This window comes from Lithobates pipiens, unplaced genomic scaffold (genome assembly GCF_037356315.1).
Source record: "Lithobates pipiens isolate NorthernLeopardFrog02 unplaced genomic scaffold, aLitPip1_a1.2 Scaffold_16, whole genome shotgun sequence".
Classification (NCBI taxonomy): domain Eukaryota; kingdom Metazoa; phylum Chordata; class Amphibia; order Anura; family Ranidae; genus Lithobates; species Lithobates pipiens.
The window spans coordinates 255,003,158-255,018,078 of record NW_027507748.1 but is presented as its reverse complement, the minus strand read 5'-3'; the positions used below and the strand labels follow the sequence as shown (position 1 = coordinate 255,018,078).

Genomic DNA, 14,921 nt, shown 5'->3' with positions numbered 1-14,921 from the left:
GTCCTCAGAACCAGCGGTGCTCCGTAGGCGTTTCAGGGGCTACGCAAGTACGCAGGCAAAACGATGCCATGCCGTGCTTGCGCTGGTTTGTTTGGGGGACAGGAGCCACACTGGGGCGGATGTTTTGTCAGCTCTGCAGGGGCAGCCCGAGAGGTGGTTGATGCCACGCCAGCTTAAGCCAGGAATGGTGGTTTGCGACAATGGCACCAACCTCCTCTCCGCCCTCCGACAGGGACAACTGACCCATGTGCCCTGTGTAGCTCACATCCTTAACCTGGTGGTGCAGCGGTTCTTGGGCAGGTACCCGGACTTACAGGATGTCCTGAAGCAGGCCAGGAAAGTTTGTGTGCATTTCCGCCGATCATTTAATGCCTGTGCTCGGCTGGCTGAGCTCCAAAAGGAGTTGAACCTGCCCAAGAACCGCCTTATATGTGACATGCCCACCAGGTGGAACTCAACGTTGGCCATGCTGCAGCGGCTGTACACGCAGCAGAGGGCCATCAACGAGTACCTCTGCGACTACGGCACCAGGACAGGGTCAGGGGAGCTCGGTTTTTTCTCACCACGCCAGTGGGGCATGATCAGGGATGCATGCACTGTCCTGTCAGCGTTTGAGGAGGCCACAAGGATGGTGAGCAGTGACAGTGCATGCATCAGTGACACTGTACCTCTTGTCCACCTCTTGGTGGCATACGCTGCGTGGAATAATGGACAGGGCACTTGAGGCAGAACAGAGGCAGAAAGAGGAGGACTTCCTTGCCTCTCAAGGCCCCCTTTATCCAGACAGTGTTCCTGCTGTGCCACCCACCACACAGGAAGAGGATGAGGAGGAGGAGGAGGATGATTGTGTCAGCATGGAGATGGAGGCTGGCACTCAGAATCAGCAGCAGCAGTCTTGTAGGGATGATTTACAGTCCCAAGAAACACGTGGACTTGTACGTGGCTGGGAGGAGGTAGCTGCAGATCATGTTGTCCTCAGTGACCCAGAGGACTCCGGACCGAATGCCTCAGCTAACCTACGCTGCATGTCCTCCCTGATCCTGCAAAGCCTGCGGAAGGATCCTCGTATTCTTCGGATCAAGGAGAGGGACCATTACTGGCTGGCCACTCTCCTTGATCCACGGTACAAGGGTAAGGTTGCCGACCTTATCTTGCCATCGCAGAGGGAGCAGAGGATGAGACATCTCCGGGAGGCCTTGCAGAAAGGTCTGTGCAACGCGTTCCCAGAGACTGGGAGGTTACAAACTCCTGGTCCTGGACAACGTGTTGCTGAGGCATCGGTCAGAAGGAGCGGTGGAGAAGGTGGCCGTCTGACTGATGCTTTCAGACAATTTTTTAGTCCGCAGCCCCAAGGTATGATCGGTTCCAGCAACCATCGCCAGCGTCTGATTTACATGGTGCAGGAATACCTAGGGGCAAGGTCAGACTTGGACACCTTTCCCACCGAAAATCCTCTGGCTTACTGGGTCTTGAGGATGGATCACTGGCCAGAGCTTGCACAGTATGCAATTGAGCTACTGGCCTGTCCTGCATCCAGCGTTCTTTCGGAACGCACCTTCAGTGCTGCTGGTGGCTTTGTTACCGATCACAGGGTGCGCCTGTCCACCGAATCAGTTGATCGACTGACCTTCATCAAGATAAATCAGTCTTGGATCACCCACAGCTACCAAGCACCTGAAGCTGATGTAACCGAATAATTTTTTTTTAAATATCACATCCCTTCAAGATTGCCTATGCTGATGCTGAGTGACTGTCCTGTTATGTTGATTGTCTATCCTCTTCCTCCTCCGCTGATGATATCTTGGAAGAACATTTCTGGTTTTGGGTGATGCCATCAGCCCAATTTTTCTGCCCCTGTTTAACAGGGGCGTTTAATTACAATTTTTGATGCAATGCTTTGCAGCAGGGCTAATTCCTGCACTACAACTAGAGTATATGAGAGAGGTTGCAGTGTGGTGGCACCAGCACCAGTGCCTAAGGCCCAATTTTTCTGCCCCTGTTTAACAGGGACATGTAATTACAATTCTTGATATAATATTTCACAGGAGGGCCCGTTCCTGTGCCAACCCAGAGTAACTGTGAGGACTTATAGTGTTGTGGCACCAGCACCACAACCACCAAAGGTCAATTTTTCTACCACTGTTCAAAAATGGCATGTAATTACAATTCTTGATATAATCGTTCACAGCAGGGCGCTCCAGCGCCCACCAAGAGTCACTTTGAGGGCTTACAATGTTGTGGCAAAACCAACACCTTGTTCCGCCATTTCTGCAGAGCATATAGGGCAGGCCCCTACTTTCAAACATCCAACTTACAAATATCTCCTACTTGCAAACGGAAGGAGACAACAGCAAGTGAGATGAAAAAAGATGTACGACAAAACAAATTATACAGGGGGGATAACCCTTCCCTATGTTTTCCAAAAAGCTTAAAAATAGTTTTTTTGACTGGAGCTACACTTTAAAAATGTACCAGTTGAAAATTACAAACAGATTCAACTTAACACAACAAACCTACACAGTCCCTGTCTTGTTTGCACCGCCTGTATCCTGCTGTTCTGAGTATATAGGGCCTGGGGCCACACGCATTTCCTTTTTTTAATATGGGTACGGGGTTCCCCTTAATATGCGTACAAGACCCAAAGGGGCTGGTAATGGGCAGGGAGGGCTAATCATGCCATTTTTCTCAATGATTTTCAACCATATTGCAGGAACCAGATATAACATTAAAACCACAAGCAGTTTTAAATGATGTTATTTCCGTTTAATGTCATTTTGTGCAGGGACTGTTTTAAACACGGGAAACACGTGGCACTTCACAGGCATACTACAGACACCCCCCAGGCACCATATTTAAAGGAATATTTCACTTTTTTTTTCACTTTAATCGTCATTAAAATCAGTGCTTCCGCCAAAACAGCCATTTTTAAAAACATTTTAGGCATTGACCCATGTCCCCTGGGGCAGGAGCCAGGTCCCCAAACCCTTTTTAGGACAGTATCTTGCATATTAGCCGTTAAAATTAGCACTTTTAATTTCGAACGTTCGAGTCCCATAGACTTCAATGGGGTTCTAAAGTTCGTACGAATTTGGGGCCCGTTTGAAAGTTCTGGTGCGAACCGAACCGGGGGGTGTTCGGCTCACCCCTACTATCCACCACATGCCGGTCTATTCGTCAATGGTGCCCAGAACCCGTTATGAGATGATCATGAGATTTTTACATTTCAATAACAATGCCCAATGCCTTCCTTTAAATCATCCCAGTTACGATAAATTATTCAAAAATCAATTTTTTTTCCGCCAGTTTCAAGCAGATGTTTACCCCTGATAGAAATATTTGTGTGGATGAATCCCTATTACACTTCACTGGATGACTGGGAATACAACAATACATGCCCAGTAAAAGAGCCAGACGTATAAGGTGTGTGACAGGGCCACGGGTTACACATATGACTTTATAATTTATGAGGGAAAAGACCAACAGCTAAACCCCCCTGGATGCCCTACCTACATGGGAACAAGTGGCAAAATTGTCTGGCAGCTGATCCAACCATTGCTTGGGAAAGGTTACCACCTATATGTAGACAATTTCTACACAAGTCTCCCACTTTTCCGCCATCTGTACCTAAAGCAGACTGTGGCCTGTGGAACAGCACGGACCAACCACAAAGGCTTCCCACAGACGTTGGTCACCAAGAAATGAAAACGGGGTGAAATGGCCAGTATGCGGACTGAAGAGGTACTAGCGTTGAAGTGGAGAGATAAAAAGGGAGATGTCTACATCCTTTCCACAATACACAATGACACCTTGGTGGAACTGCAGAGAAGAAAAGGCCCCATCCAGAAGCCAAAATGTATCCATGAGTATAACTTATACATGGGGGGGTGGATATGAATGACCAGATGATGCAGCCCTACTTGGCCACCAGGAGATCACTGTTTTGGTACAAGAAAGTCGCCATTTATTTGATGCAACTAGCCATGTTCAATTCATATATTATTTTTCTAAGAGCACCCAAAGTTCCCTGACCTATCTAAGATTCCAAGAAGATGTCATCACAGCCCTTGTCTATCCCCATGGCCAACCCACTCAACTAATTCGCTCTGATGCAGTAGTCAGACTCCATGAAAGGCACTTTCCCGAAATCCTCCCTCCTACCCAAACAAGTCACAAACCCCCAAAAAAATGTTGTTTGTGTTCAAGTAGAGGAATTCGCCGTGACACCCGATACTACTGTCCAGACTATCCCTCCCAGCCAGGCCTCTGCATTGGAACTTGCTATCAAAGCTATCATACTTCACTACACTATTAGTAAAGTGAAGATGATTCCACTTTCTGCCATTTCTGTGTATGACCCGGACTGTTAAATGACTATGCCTCTGCCAAACATGTTTCTGCCTTCAATGTGAATTGACCTCGGCCTGTTAAATGACCATGCTTTTTGCCTGCCTCCTGAACTGATCATTTGCCCTGCCACTGTACAGCACAGGGGTCTCACATGTGAGGGGCTCCAGAAAAAGTTTTCTCCAGGTTTTTCGTTTTCTCGGATTAGGGTCTGGAGACTCGGAGGCTTCGTAGAGATTTGGGTGGGAAGAAGCCTCTACCCCTGTCCTCGGGTCTTACCTGACCAAGGCCCAATGTATAAAGTGCCGCCTGCTGCCATCTGAACTGGCCCTGCCTTTGCTTGCCACCTGAACTGGTCATGCCTTTGCTTGCCACCTGAACTGGCCATGCCTGTGCCTGCCACCTGAACTGGCCATGCCTGTGCCTGCCACCTGAACTGGCCATGCCTGTGCCTGCCACCTGAACTGGCCATGCCTGTGCCTGCCCCCTGAACTGGCCATGCCCATGTCTGAACTGCCTGCTAAACCTTGGACTGTACGGAACCATGTTCATAATTTTCCATATCTGTCTGCTGCCTGGACAATTCCTGGACATTTCCTTTGGCTGTCTAGAAAATGCTTTGACTGCTCTGGAACAGTGTCCCTGCCTGCTAAAACCACAGGTAAGCCTTTTTTTTACCTTTTGCTCAGCAGAATGTATTTTGGGGTGTAATTCTTGGTGTGTACATGCTATATGTTAGAAGCCTGAAGGTGCTACTTGCATGTTGGGCTTCTGTATGTGGCCAGGCTGCGGAAAAGTCTGACACATGGGGTAACGCCATACTCAGGACGAGTAGCAGAATGTATTTTGGGGTGTCATTTTGGCTATGTACATGCTATGTGTTAGAAAGATGTTCTAAATTGACAACTTTGTGAGAAAAAAAAATAGGTTTTTATTTTCTTTCAACATTTTCCAAAAACTTGTGGAAAGAAATTACAAGTTCAAAAGACTCATTATGCCTCAAAGAATATACATTGGGTTGTTTTCTTTCCAAAATGGGGTCACTTTGTGGGTAATTCCATTGTCCTGGTGCTCCAGGGCCTTCAAAAATGTGATGGGTATTCAGGAAATGAAATGTGTAATTTATGGCTTTAGAACACCTGATGGTGCTACATGGATGTTGGGGCTCTGTATGTTGCTAGGCTGTGGAAAAGTCTGACACATGGGGTATCGCCATACTCAAGACGAGTAGCAGAATGTATTTTGGGGTGTCATTTTGGCTATGTATATGTTATATGTTAGAAACACCTTCTAAATTGACAACTTTGTGAGAAAAAAATAGGTTTTCATTTTCTTTCCACATTTTCCAAAAACTTATGGAAAGAAATTATATGTTCAAAAGACTCATTATGCCTCATAGAATATACATTGGGTTGTTTTCTTTCCAAAATGGGGTCACTTTGTGGGTAATTCCATTGTCCTGGTGCTCCAGGGCCTTCAAAAATGTGATAGGTACTCAGGAAATGAAATGTGTAATTTATGCCTTTAGAACGCCTGATGGTGCTATATGGATGTTGGGCCTCTGTATGTGGCCAGGCTGTGGAAAAGTCTCACACGTGGGGTATCTCCATACTCAGGACGAATAGCAGAATGTATTTTGGGGTGTAATTGCAATTATGCCTGCACCATGTGTGAGAAATAGCTTGTAAATATGATAATTTAGTGAAGAAAAAAAAAATATATATATATATATATATATTTCTTAATTATCCAAAGCATTGTGGGGGAAAAATTGCAACTTCAAAAAATTCACTATGCCTCTTTCTAAATACCGCAGACTGTCTTCTTTCCAAAAAGGGGTCATTAGGGGGTTATTGTACTGTCCTGACATTTTAGGGCCTCAAGAAATGAGATAGGCCATCAGTGCATTAGGATTGATACATTTTCAATAATGCATAGCATGGCTTGTAGGCTCTATAACTTTCACACAAACCAATTATCATACACTTATCTGGATTTTTTTTACCAAAGACATGTAGTAGAATACATTTTGGCCTAAATTTTCGCTAAAATTAGATTTTTTTTTGGTTTCTTTTAAAAGAGAAAGTAGAAAATTTGGGGGTTTTTTTTCAAAATGTTTGCTCTTTTTTCGCTTATATTACAAAAAATAATAAATGAAGTGGTGAATAAATACCAACAAAAGAAAGCTCTATTTGTGTGAACAAAATGATAAAAAATTAATTTGGTTACAGTGTAGCATGGCTGAGTAATTGTCATTCAAAGTGATAGAGCACTGAAAGCTGAAAATTGGTCTGGGAAGGAAGGGGGTTTAAGTGTCCTGTATTGAGGTGTTTAAATACCACCTCTCAGAATGCACAGCAGGAGAATACTCCCACTCAGTGGCGGAACTACCGCCATAGCGGCACATGCAGCCGCTATGGGGCCCGCAGCTGACAGGGGCCCGTGGGAAGGATGAGGAATGCATACTGTGGAGGGGGGCATCACCTCCCGCATGTTCCCCCAGCCAGCGGAAGCGAGGAGAGGAAGAGGCAAGCTGTCTGTACGAGCAGAGAGCTGTAATAGCTTTCATTTGAATGTCCTGTGTTCCCGGGGCTCACCGTCACATAGCCCCACCTCTTGGCCCGGCGTCTTTGATAGACAGAACACCGGTCCAATGCGGGACATGTGACATCATCAAAGGCTGCAGGCCAAGAGGTGGGGCTATGTGACGGTGAGCCCCGGGAACACAGGACATTCAAATGAAAGCTATTACAGCTCTCTGCTCGTACAGACAGCTTGCCTCTTCCTCTCCTCGCTTCCCCTGGCTGGGGGACCGTGCGGACGGTGCTCGCCCCCCCCCCCCACTCTGAGTCAGCCCCACACTTGCCCGCAGCCATTTGAGGGCTCCATACTGGACTGCACTCCACATCCTCCCCGGTAGTTCTGCCACTGGCTCGCCTCTTCCTCTGCACAGGTGAGGCTGCAATTGTGACTGCACATTCATTCAGCATTTCTCTAGTTGTTCCAATTCTAACATTAGTCATTGGTTACATAAAGGAAAATTACAAATGCTGATCTTTTAATTCGTGTTATATGGTAATTTTTTGAATTTGAATTGGCAAAGGAAACTAATGTTTGAAAAAAAAATTATGTCTAAAGAACATGTAATGTACAGTGCATTTTTGCATGTAGGAATTATCTTTACTACATATTTCTGATATCTAAGCGATCTAAGCGATTATTGATTGGTTTGCGCAAAAGTTATAGCGTTTACAAAATAGGGATAGTTTTATAGCATTTTTTTAAATTTTTTATTATTTATTTTTTTACTAGTAATGGCGGCGATCTGCGATTTTTATTGTGACTGCGACATTGTCGGGGACCCATCGGACATTTTTGGGACCATTGTCATTTATACAGTAATCACTGCTATATAAATGCAGTGATTCCTGTGTAAATGACACTGGCAGTAAAAAGGGTTAACCAGTGGGTGGCAGTGTAGGGGTTAAGTGTTCCTAGGGGTGTGTTACTATTTGTGGGGGGGTTGGGCTTTCATTTAGTGTACACTGATCTCTGCTCCAATCACATGGAGCAGAGATCAGCGTCACTAGTTGCTAGGCAGAATGGGAAAATGTTGTTTATACAGCATTTCCTCCATTCGGCCGCTCCGTGAGACGATCGCGGGGATGCCCGCGGCGATCGAGTCCGCGGGTCCCGCGACCTGACTCAGGGGGGTCCCGACCAGCGCGGTCAGCACGTCCTGAGTAAAGTCATTCAGGAGGGATCCAGGCCAGGTGTCGGTGAGTGGAAATCACAGTGGAAAGCTCTGGAAGAGACATGCCAGGAGTTGGATGTAGAGCCAGAGCCCCCCCACTGTGAGGCAGCCCCACACTTGCCAGCAGCCATTTGAGGGCTCCAGTATGCATTCCTCATCCTCCCCGGTAGTTCCGCCACTGGCTCGCCTCTCCCTCTGCACAGGTGAGGCTGCATTGTGCTCGGGTCACGCTGCATTGGGCACAGGTGAGGCTGTATTGGGCATGGGTCACGATGCATTGGGCATAGGGGAGGTTGCATTGGGCACAGGTGAGGCTGTATTGGGCACAGGCAGGCCACGCTGCATTGGGCACAGGTGAGACCACATTGGGCACAGGGGAGGGTGCTTTGGGCACAGGCCACACTGCATTGGGCATAGGTAAGGCTGTATTGGGCACTGGACAGGCTGCATTGGGCACAAGTGGGCACAGGTGAGGCAGTATTGGGCATGGGCAGGCCACGCTGCATTGGGAACAGGCAGGCCACATTGGGTACAGGTGAGGATTATTGAAGCGCTAACACCAGCTGTTTGGAGTATCTTTATCTGTTGATTGTTAAACGTTCTGGAATATGTATATTGCTATTGTGGTGTAGGATCTGGGCCTGTTGTCCCTCCATCCCTTTGCTTCCTTCCTTCTTTCCTCCTTCATCTCAGACTCGAACCACACCCCCTTTGAGCCACGCATTTTAAACCACGCCCACTATTTAATTTAAGCCCCGCCATTTTTTTGTGGGGGGGGGGGCTGTTTGAGGGGGGGGCCCCATACAACATTTTGCTATGGGGCCCTGTGATTTCTAGTTACGCCCCTGCTCCCACTGGGCTGGTTCCGCAAGAAACGTGACATTCAATCCACCCAGCTAGACTGCTTTCTTACTCTTGCCAGCGGTGACAGCAACACCGGCGGCCAAGGAGAACCCAATGCAACCCAGCTGGACTGGCACTGAAACCATAAATGTAGTAAATTAGCCCCAAAAACAAACTGTGGTTTCAGGAAAGTTAACTTTGAAAAAAACATAGCACCTGCTTGTCAGGAGCTAGTGCTACATGTAAATCTCTTTTATAACGGATTCTTTTTTGTTTTTCCTGTAATAGACATTATGATTTTCATTGTTCATAAAAATATTAGCCAAACTGGGTGTAGATATGGTCCCTTTGCCGACTGCACTATGGCACTTTGTATATGGTAAATAAGGAGTTATCATTGTGGCACTTGCGAATGATGTTAGCACTAAGCACTTTTAATTAATTTGGAGGCACATAATATTCACAATATCGGATATGTTGCTTAGTATGTACATATAATAAGGTATCATGCACTTTTTCTTATATTGGAATGAAATTTCATGTATAAGCAGGTGTTTGAAGTTAGGAATGCAACATTTGTGTGTTACGTACAAATGCAACATTTTTGTGTCATAAATAAAGCTAAAATAATACATAGCATACATACCATTTACATGAATGAATGGTTGTCTGATTTTCATCTTACCTCTCCATTCGTATTTGTGACTCCAATATAATTTTGAAGTTGTTCAATATCTCCTGATGGACCTGTGATCAACGAGGTGCCAGTGTCCACAATTGCTTGACATCCATCACTGCAAAATATAACTTGGCCTGCCACCTGTATGCTGGAGAAAAATGGGACCCTTAGATTATTCACTGTAATGTATGAAACCACATGTAACAAGTAACAAATCATGTAAGGCATAAGGATTGACTACAGAATCTTCCTGATGTAGTAACACCTTACAAATGACCTAAGATGAAAGGGCACTAGTTAATGTGTCTTGTTCCTGATCATGTGATCATTTTGACTAGCCCATTTTAGTAGTGAGAGCTGTGTACTTGATATGTGAGGATATGCACCTTAAAGGAGAAATTCAACAGATTCTGCGCCCCCCCCCCCCCCCCCCTTCTACTTTTGCCACTCTTTTTAGGGAGCTAGTACCTATTTCTGCTGGAATTGCCTATTGGAAATTGGCACCCTGCCCGGAGCCTCCGGGGACATGTCACAGCCATGTCATGTACAGTAAGATAATGAGCCAGGATAAGCAAAAGAGATAGAATAAACAAACAGACTAGGGTTTCCTCCTAAATCATACCAGGCCCTTCAGGTCTGGTATGAATTTTAAGAGGTAAAAAAAAAAAAACAATGAGGAAGCAAAAATTCTATACCGGACCATTTGGCTCCCATATAACTCCACTATATGAATGAGTACTCCTACTCATTCACAAATAAATTAATTAATTAAACAATAAAAAAACAAACACCATGAGCAAAAAAAAAATTCTACAAAGTATGTCAACCGTCAATAACATCGCCCAGCAATATAGATCCATGTCAATCACTGACCCACCGAAAAAAAAAAAAACTGCCACCCGACGGCCCTGTCTCTTCATTCCTGCCGTAAGCTCTGCAGATGATTTCTCATATATATACAAAGGAATGGGGTAAAGTCATTGACCAAATATTGACATGACCATATTTGGTTATTAAAGTCATGGGTCTGGAAGGAATTATTCTTTGTGTGGGGGGGGGGGGTTCCCATAGTAACAACTGTATCAGACTCCTATCTAGGATAAGAACCTTGTATAAATGGATGGAATTCCCTTTATTTACAAATAGAATGAAGCAGTCAGGAGCTGTCATTTGCTGGCAATTTAAAGCGGGATTCTACCCTAAAGTGGAACCTCCGCTGATCGGATCCCTCCCCCCCTCCGGTGTCACAATTGACACCTTTCAGGGGGGAGGGGGGGTGGAGATACCTGTCATAGACAGGTATTTTCACCCACTTCCGGGCATAGACTCCCGTGGGAGTCTACGCCATTTCCTGCCCTGCCGCGCTGTCTGCTGGGACACACACGGGTCCCAGTGACAGCGCGGAGATTTCCTATTGTGCGGCGCGGCTCACGCATGCGCAGTAGGGAACCGGGAAGTGAAGCCGATTCGCTTCACTTCCTGATTCCCTCACCTAGAATGGTGACTGCAGCAGCCGAGAGCCGAGCGATCGATCGGCCTTGGCATCGCTGGAACCCGGCACAGGTGAGTGTCCATTTATTAAAAGTCAGCAGCTGTAGTATTTATAGCTGCTGGCTTTTAATATATTTTTTTTTGGTGGAATCCCTCTTTAAACACTTTATTTCTTTGTAAATATCTGTGTTGCTGTAGTAGGTTGTATACAGTGCATCGGGAAAGTATTCACAGCACTTCACTTTTTCCACATTTTGTTATGTTACAGTCTTATTCCAAAAGGCATTAAATTCATTATTTTCCTCAAAATTCTACAAACAATACCCCATAATGGCAATGTGAAAGAAGTTTTAAATCTTTGCAATTTAAAAAAAAAAAACTAAAAAAAAAATCACAATGTAACTAAGTATTCACAGCCTTTGCCATGATGCTCAAAATTGAGCTCAGGTGCATCCTCCTGTTTCCAGTGATCATCCTTGAGTAGTTTCTATAACTTGATTGAAGTCCACCTTTGGTAAAGTCAGTTGATTGGACATGATTTGGAAAGGTACACAACTGTTTATATAAGGTCTCACAGTTCCCTGCCTGCATTTGTATGAGAACACCGTTGTATTCAGGTAAAGCTTTAGGTGCACACTGTGCGAAGGAAACTAAATCAAAATACTGCAGCTCCCTGCCTGTATTTGTACGAGAACACCGGAAATTGTATTCAGGTAAAGCTTTAGGTGCACACTGTGCAAAGGAAACTAAATCAAAATACTGCAGCTCCCTGCCTGTATTTGTACGAGAACACCAGAAATTGTATTAAGGTAAAGCTTTAGGTGCACACTGTGCAAAGGACACTAAAACAAAATACTGCAGCTCCCTGCCTGTATTTGTATGAGAACACCAGCAATTGTATTCAGGCAAGCTTTAGGTGCAAACTGTGCAAAGGACACTAAAAGAAAATACTACAGCTCCCAGCCTGTATTTGTACGAGGACAGCGGCAATTGTATGCAGGTGAAGCTTTAGGTGCACACTGTGCAAAGGACACTAAAACAAAATACTGCAGCTCCCTACCTGTATTTGTACGAGAGCACCGGCAATTGTATTCTGGTAAAGCTTTAGGTACACACTGTGCAAAGGACACTAAAATAAAATACTGCAGCTCCCTGCCTGTATTTGTATCAGAACGCCAGCAATTTTATTCAGGTAAAGCTTTAGGTACACACTGTGCAAAGGACACTAAAAGAAAATACTGCAGCTTCCTGCCTGTATTTGTACGAGAACACCGGCAATTGTATTCAGGTAAAGCTTTAGGTGCACACTGTGCAAAGGACACTAAAACAAAATACTGCAGCTCCCTTCCTGTATTTGTATTGAGAGAGTCGGCAATTGTATTCAGGTAAGGCTTTAGGTGCACACTGTTTAGAGGACACTAAAACAAAATACTGCAGCTCCCTGCCTATATTTGTATGAGAACATCGGCAATTGTATTCAGGTAAAGCTTTAGATGCACACTGTGCAAAGGACACTAAAACAAAATACTGCAGCTCCCTTTCTGTATTTGTATTGAGAGAGTCGGCAATTGTATTCAGGTAAGGCTTTAGGTGCACACTGTGCAGAGGACACTAAAACAAAATACTGCAGCTCCCTGCCTGTATTTGTATGAGAACACCGGCAATTGTATTCAGGTAAAGCTTTAGATGCACACTGTGCAAAGGACACTAAAAGAAAATACTGCAGCTCCCCGCCTGTATTTGTACGAGAACACGGCAACTGTATTCAGGTAAAGCTAGGCGCACACTGTGTAAAGGACACTAAAACAAAATACTGCAGCTCCCTGCCTGTATCTGTATTGAGAGCGCCGGCAATTGTATTGCATCTCCCTGCCTGTATTTGTATGAGAATGCCAGCATTTGTATTCAGGTAAAACTTTAGGTGCGCACTGTGCAAAGGACACAGTACACCAAGTGAAAATAGTGCAGCTCCCTGCCTGTCAGTATATTATGAAGAGAAGAACAGGAATGGATCTAGCTAAACTGAATACAGTGTATAAATATATATACAACACACCCGGGATGCACATATATCCTCTTCACACTGTAACTGAAGCTAACTGACCTGCCTGCCTACTCTATCTGTCTCTCTCTCTCTCTCTGTCTTTAACTACTGTGTATATATTTAACTGCCTGTGTATATATATATATATATATATATATATATATAGTGTGAGGCGTGTACTAAACACCCTGAGACATAATTGGCCAAAGCCACCCTGGCTTTGGCCAATCATGGCTCTCAGTTTTTTCTGCGCTGTGATTGGCCAAAGCATGCGGGTCATAGTGCATGCTTGGCCAATCAGCAGCCATCAATTCACTGCGATGCCGCAGTTAATTATGGGCCATGATGCACTACTTGAATTTGGCACGTAACGTTCACAATTTGGCGAACGGCCGAACAGACGATGTTTGAATCTACCGGTCAAACACCACTCCCTCGCTCTTTGGGACTGTCCTAAAGCTTGATTCAGTGTCTAATCCCCACACAACCCCCTACTTTCCTTCCTAAGTAACCCTGCATTTTACCCCACCTGATCCTCGCCATCATCCTTTTTTTAACTGGTCAGTGGCTGGCCTTCTGAGAGCTCATACATTTATGACACCCATGGGGATTAAAAAGTTCCAGCCACTCCATAAAACCTAAGCTCTTCCCTCTTCTGAACTTTTCCGCTACTTCCAACTTAAACATTTCTTTACTCCACTTATTCATAAAGACTTCTCTACCCCAGCCATCTCTCTCTTTGAACGTGCCTGCAAAAGAAACCCTCACCAGAGAGTACATATCTCAGATTTAAATTCCCTCCTTTTAGGAATCTCTTCCAATACTGCCGATGCATACACCTTCAAGTGGGAAAGAGACCTAGGCATTACTCTAGACCCAGTTTATTGGATTTTTATCTAGCAAGCCACCAAATCATCCTCCCAAAATATTGCTGCATTGGAAATTAATTATTGGTATTTAGTTTCCAGCCAGGATTGCAAAAATGTATACCAAATTACTCTCCTCACTGCTTTCGAGGCTGTGCTACCCCGGTATACACCTGCACATTTGGTGGGACTGCCCTATAGCTAAAACATTTTGGGCACATATATTTAATATATATCCACATATTTAATATTATATCCACCCTTTTTGATGATACTCTTCCCCCTGATCCCACTGTGGCCCTCTTAAACAAGAAACCTCCTAATCTGACCTCTCATCAATTCAAATTACTCCTGCAGGTTACCATGCCTAAACAAATAATTACAAGAGCATGGAAAAACCCCAATTTATGCATTCTGGCAGTTAAAAATTAAATCATCTAAGTGATGATACATGCTAAAATAGAGGCCAATATATCGGACAAGGACCGTAAGTTTGAGGCATACCTCCCAACTTTTGAACTTCTGAATGAGGGATACCTGAGGGAGAAAGTGACCTGCAGTGCAGCACTCCAAAATGTGGGCATTGCCAAACTCTTAACAGTGGAGCTTAAGAGATCCTTAAGAAAACGAATACCTATCAAATTAGCATTGATTGATTTCTGCCCACTACACTGACATACCTGACCACTAAGCTGACCTACCTCACCCCCTAACCACTACACTCCTTCCTGCACTACTCACACTGCTGACTACTCTCCCACACCAACACAAGGTAGATCGGTGGATTTCGTTAACAACTTCAGGCAAGACTCCATAAAGTTAATCCATAGATGACTGCTATCCCCCAGTCGCTCCTATGTATCCCCCGGAGGCCGGGAACTCTGCCAGCAGCCACTGTAT

The 14,921-nt window shown here is 44.9% G+C and overlaps 1 protein-coding gene across 1 annotated transcript in view; it reads right to left on the bottom strand.

Annotated features, from left to right (window-relative positions):
* The window catches only part of CTSE (cathepsin E), a 482,462-nt gene that overhangs the window by 150,277 nt on the left and 317,264 nt on the right, over positions 1 to 14,921 (bottom strand). Inside the window, exon 7 of the mRNA XM_077481317.1 lies at positions 9,627 to 9,768. Within this exon, the coding sequence (XP_077337443.1) occupies positions 9,627 to 9,768 (142 nt within the window). The remainder of the gene's footprint in view (positions 1 to 9,626; positions 9,769 to 14,921) is intronic.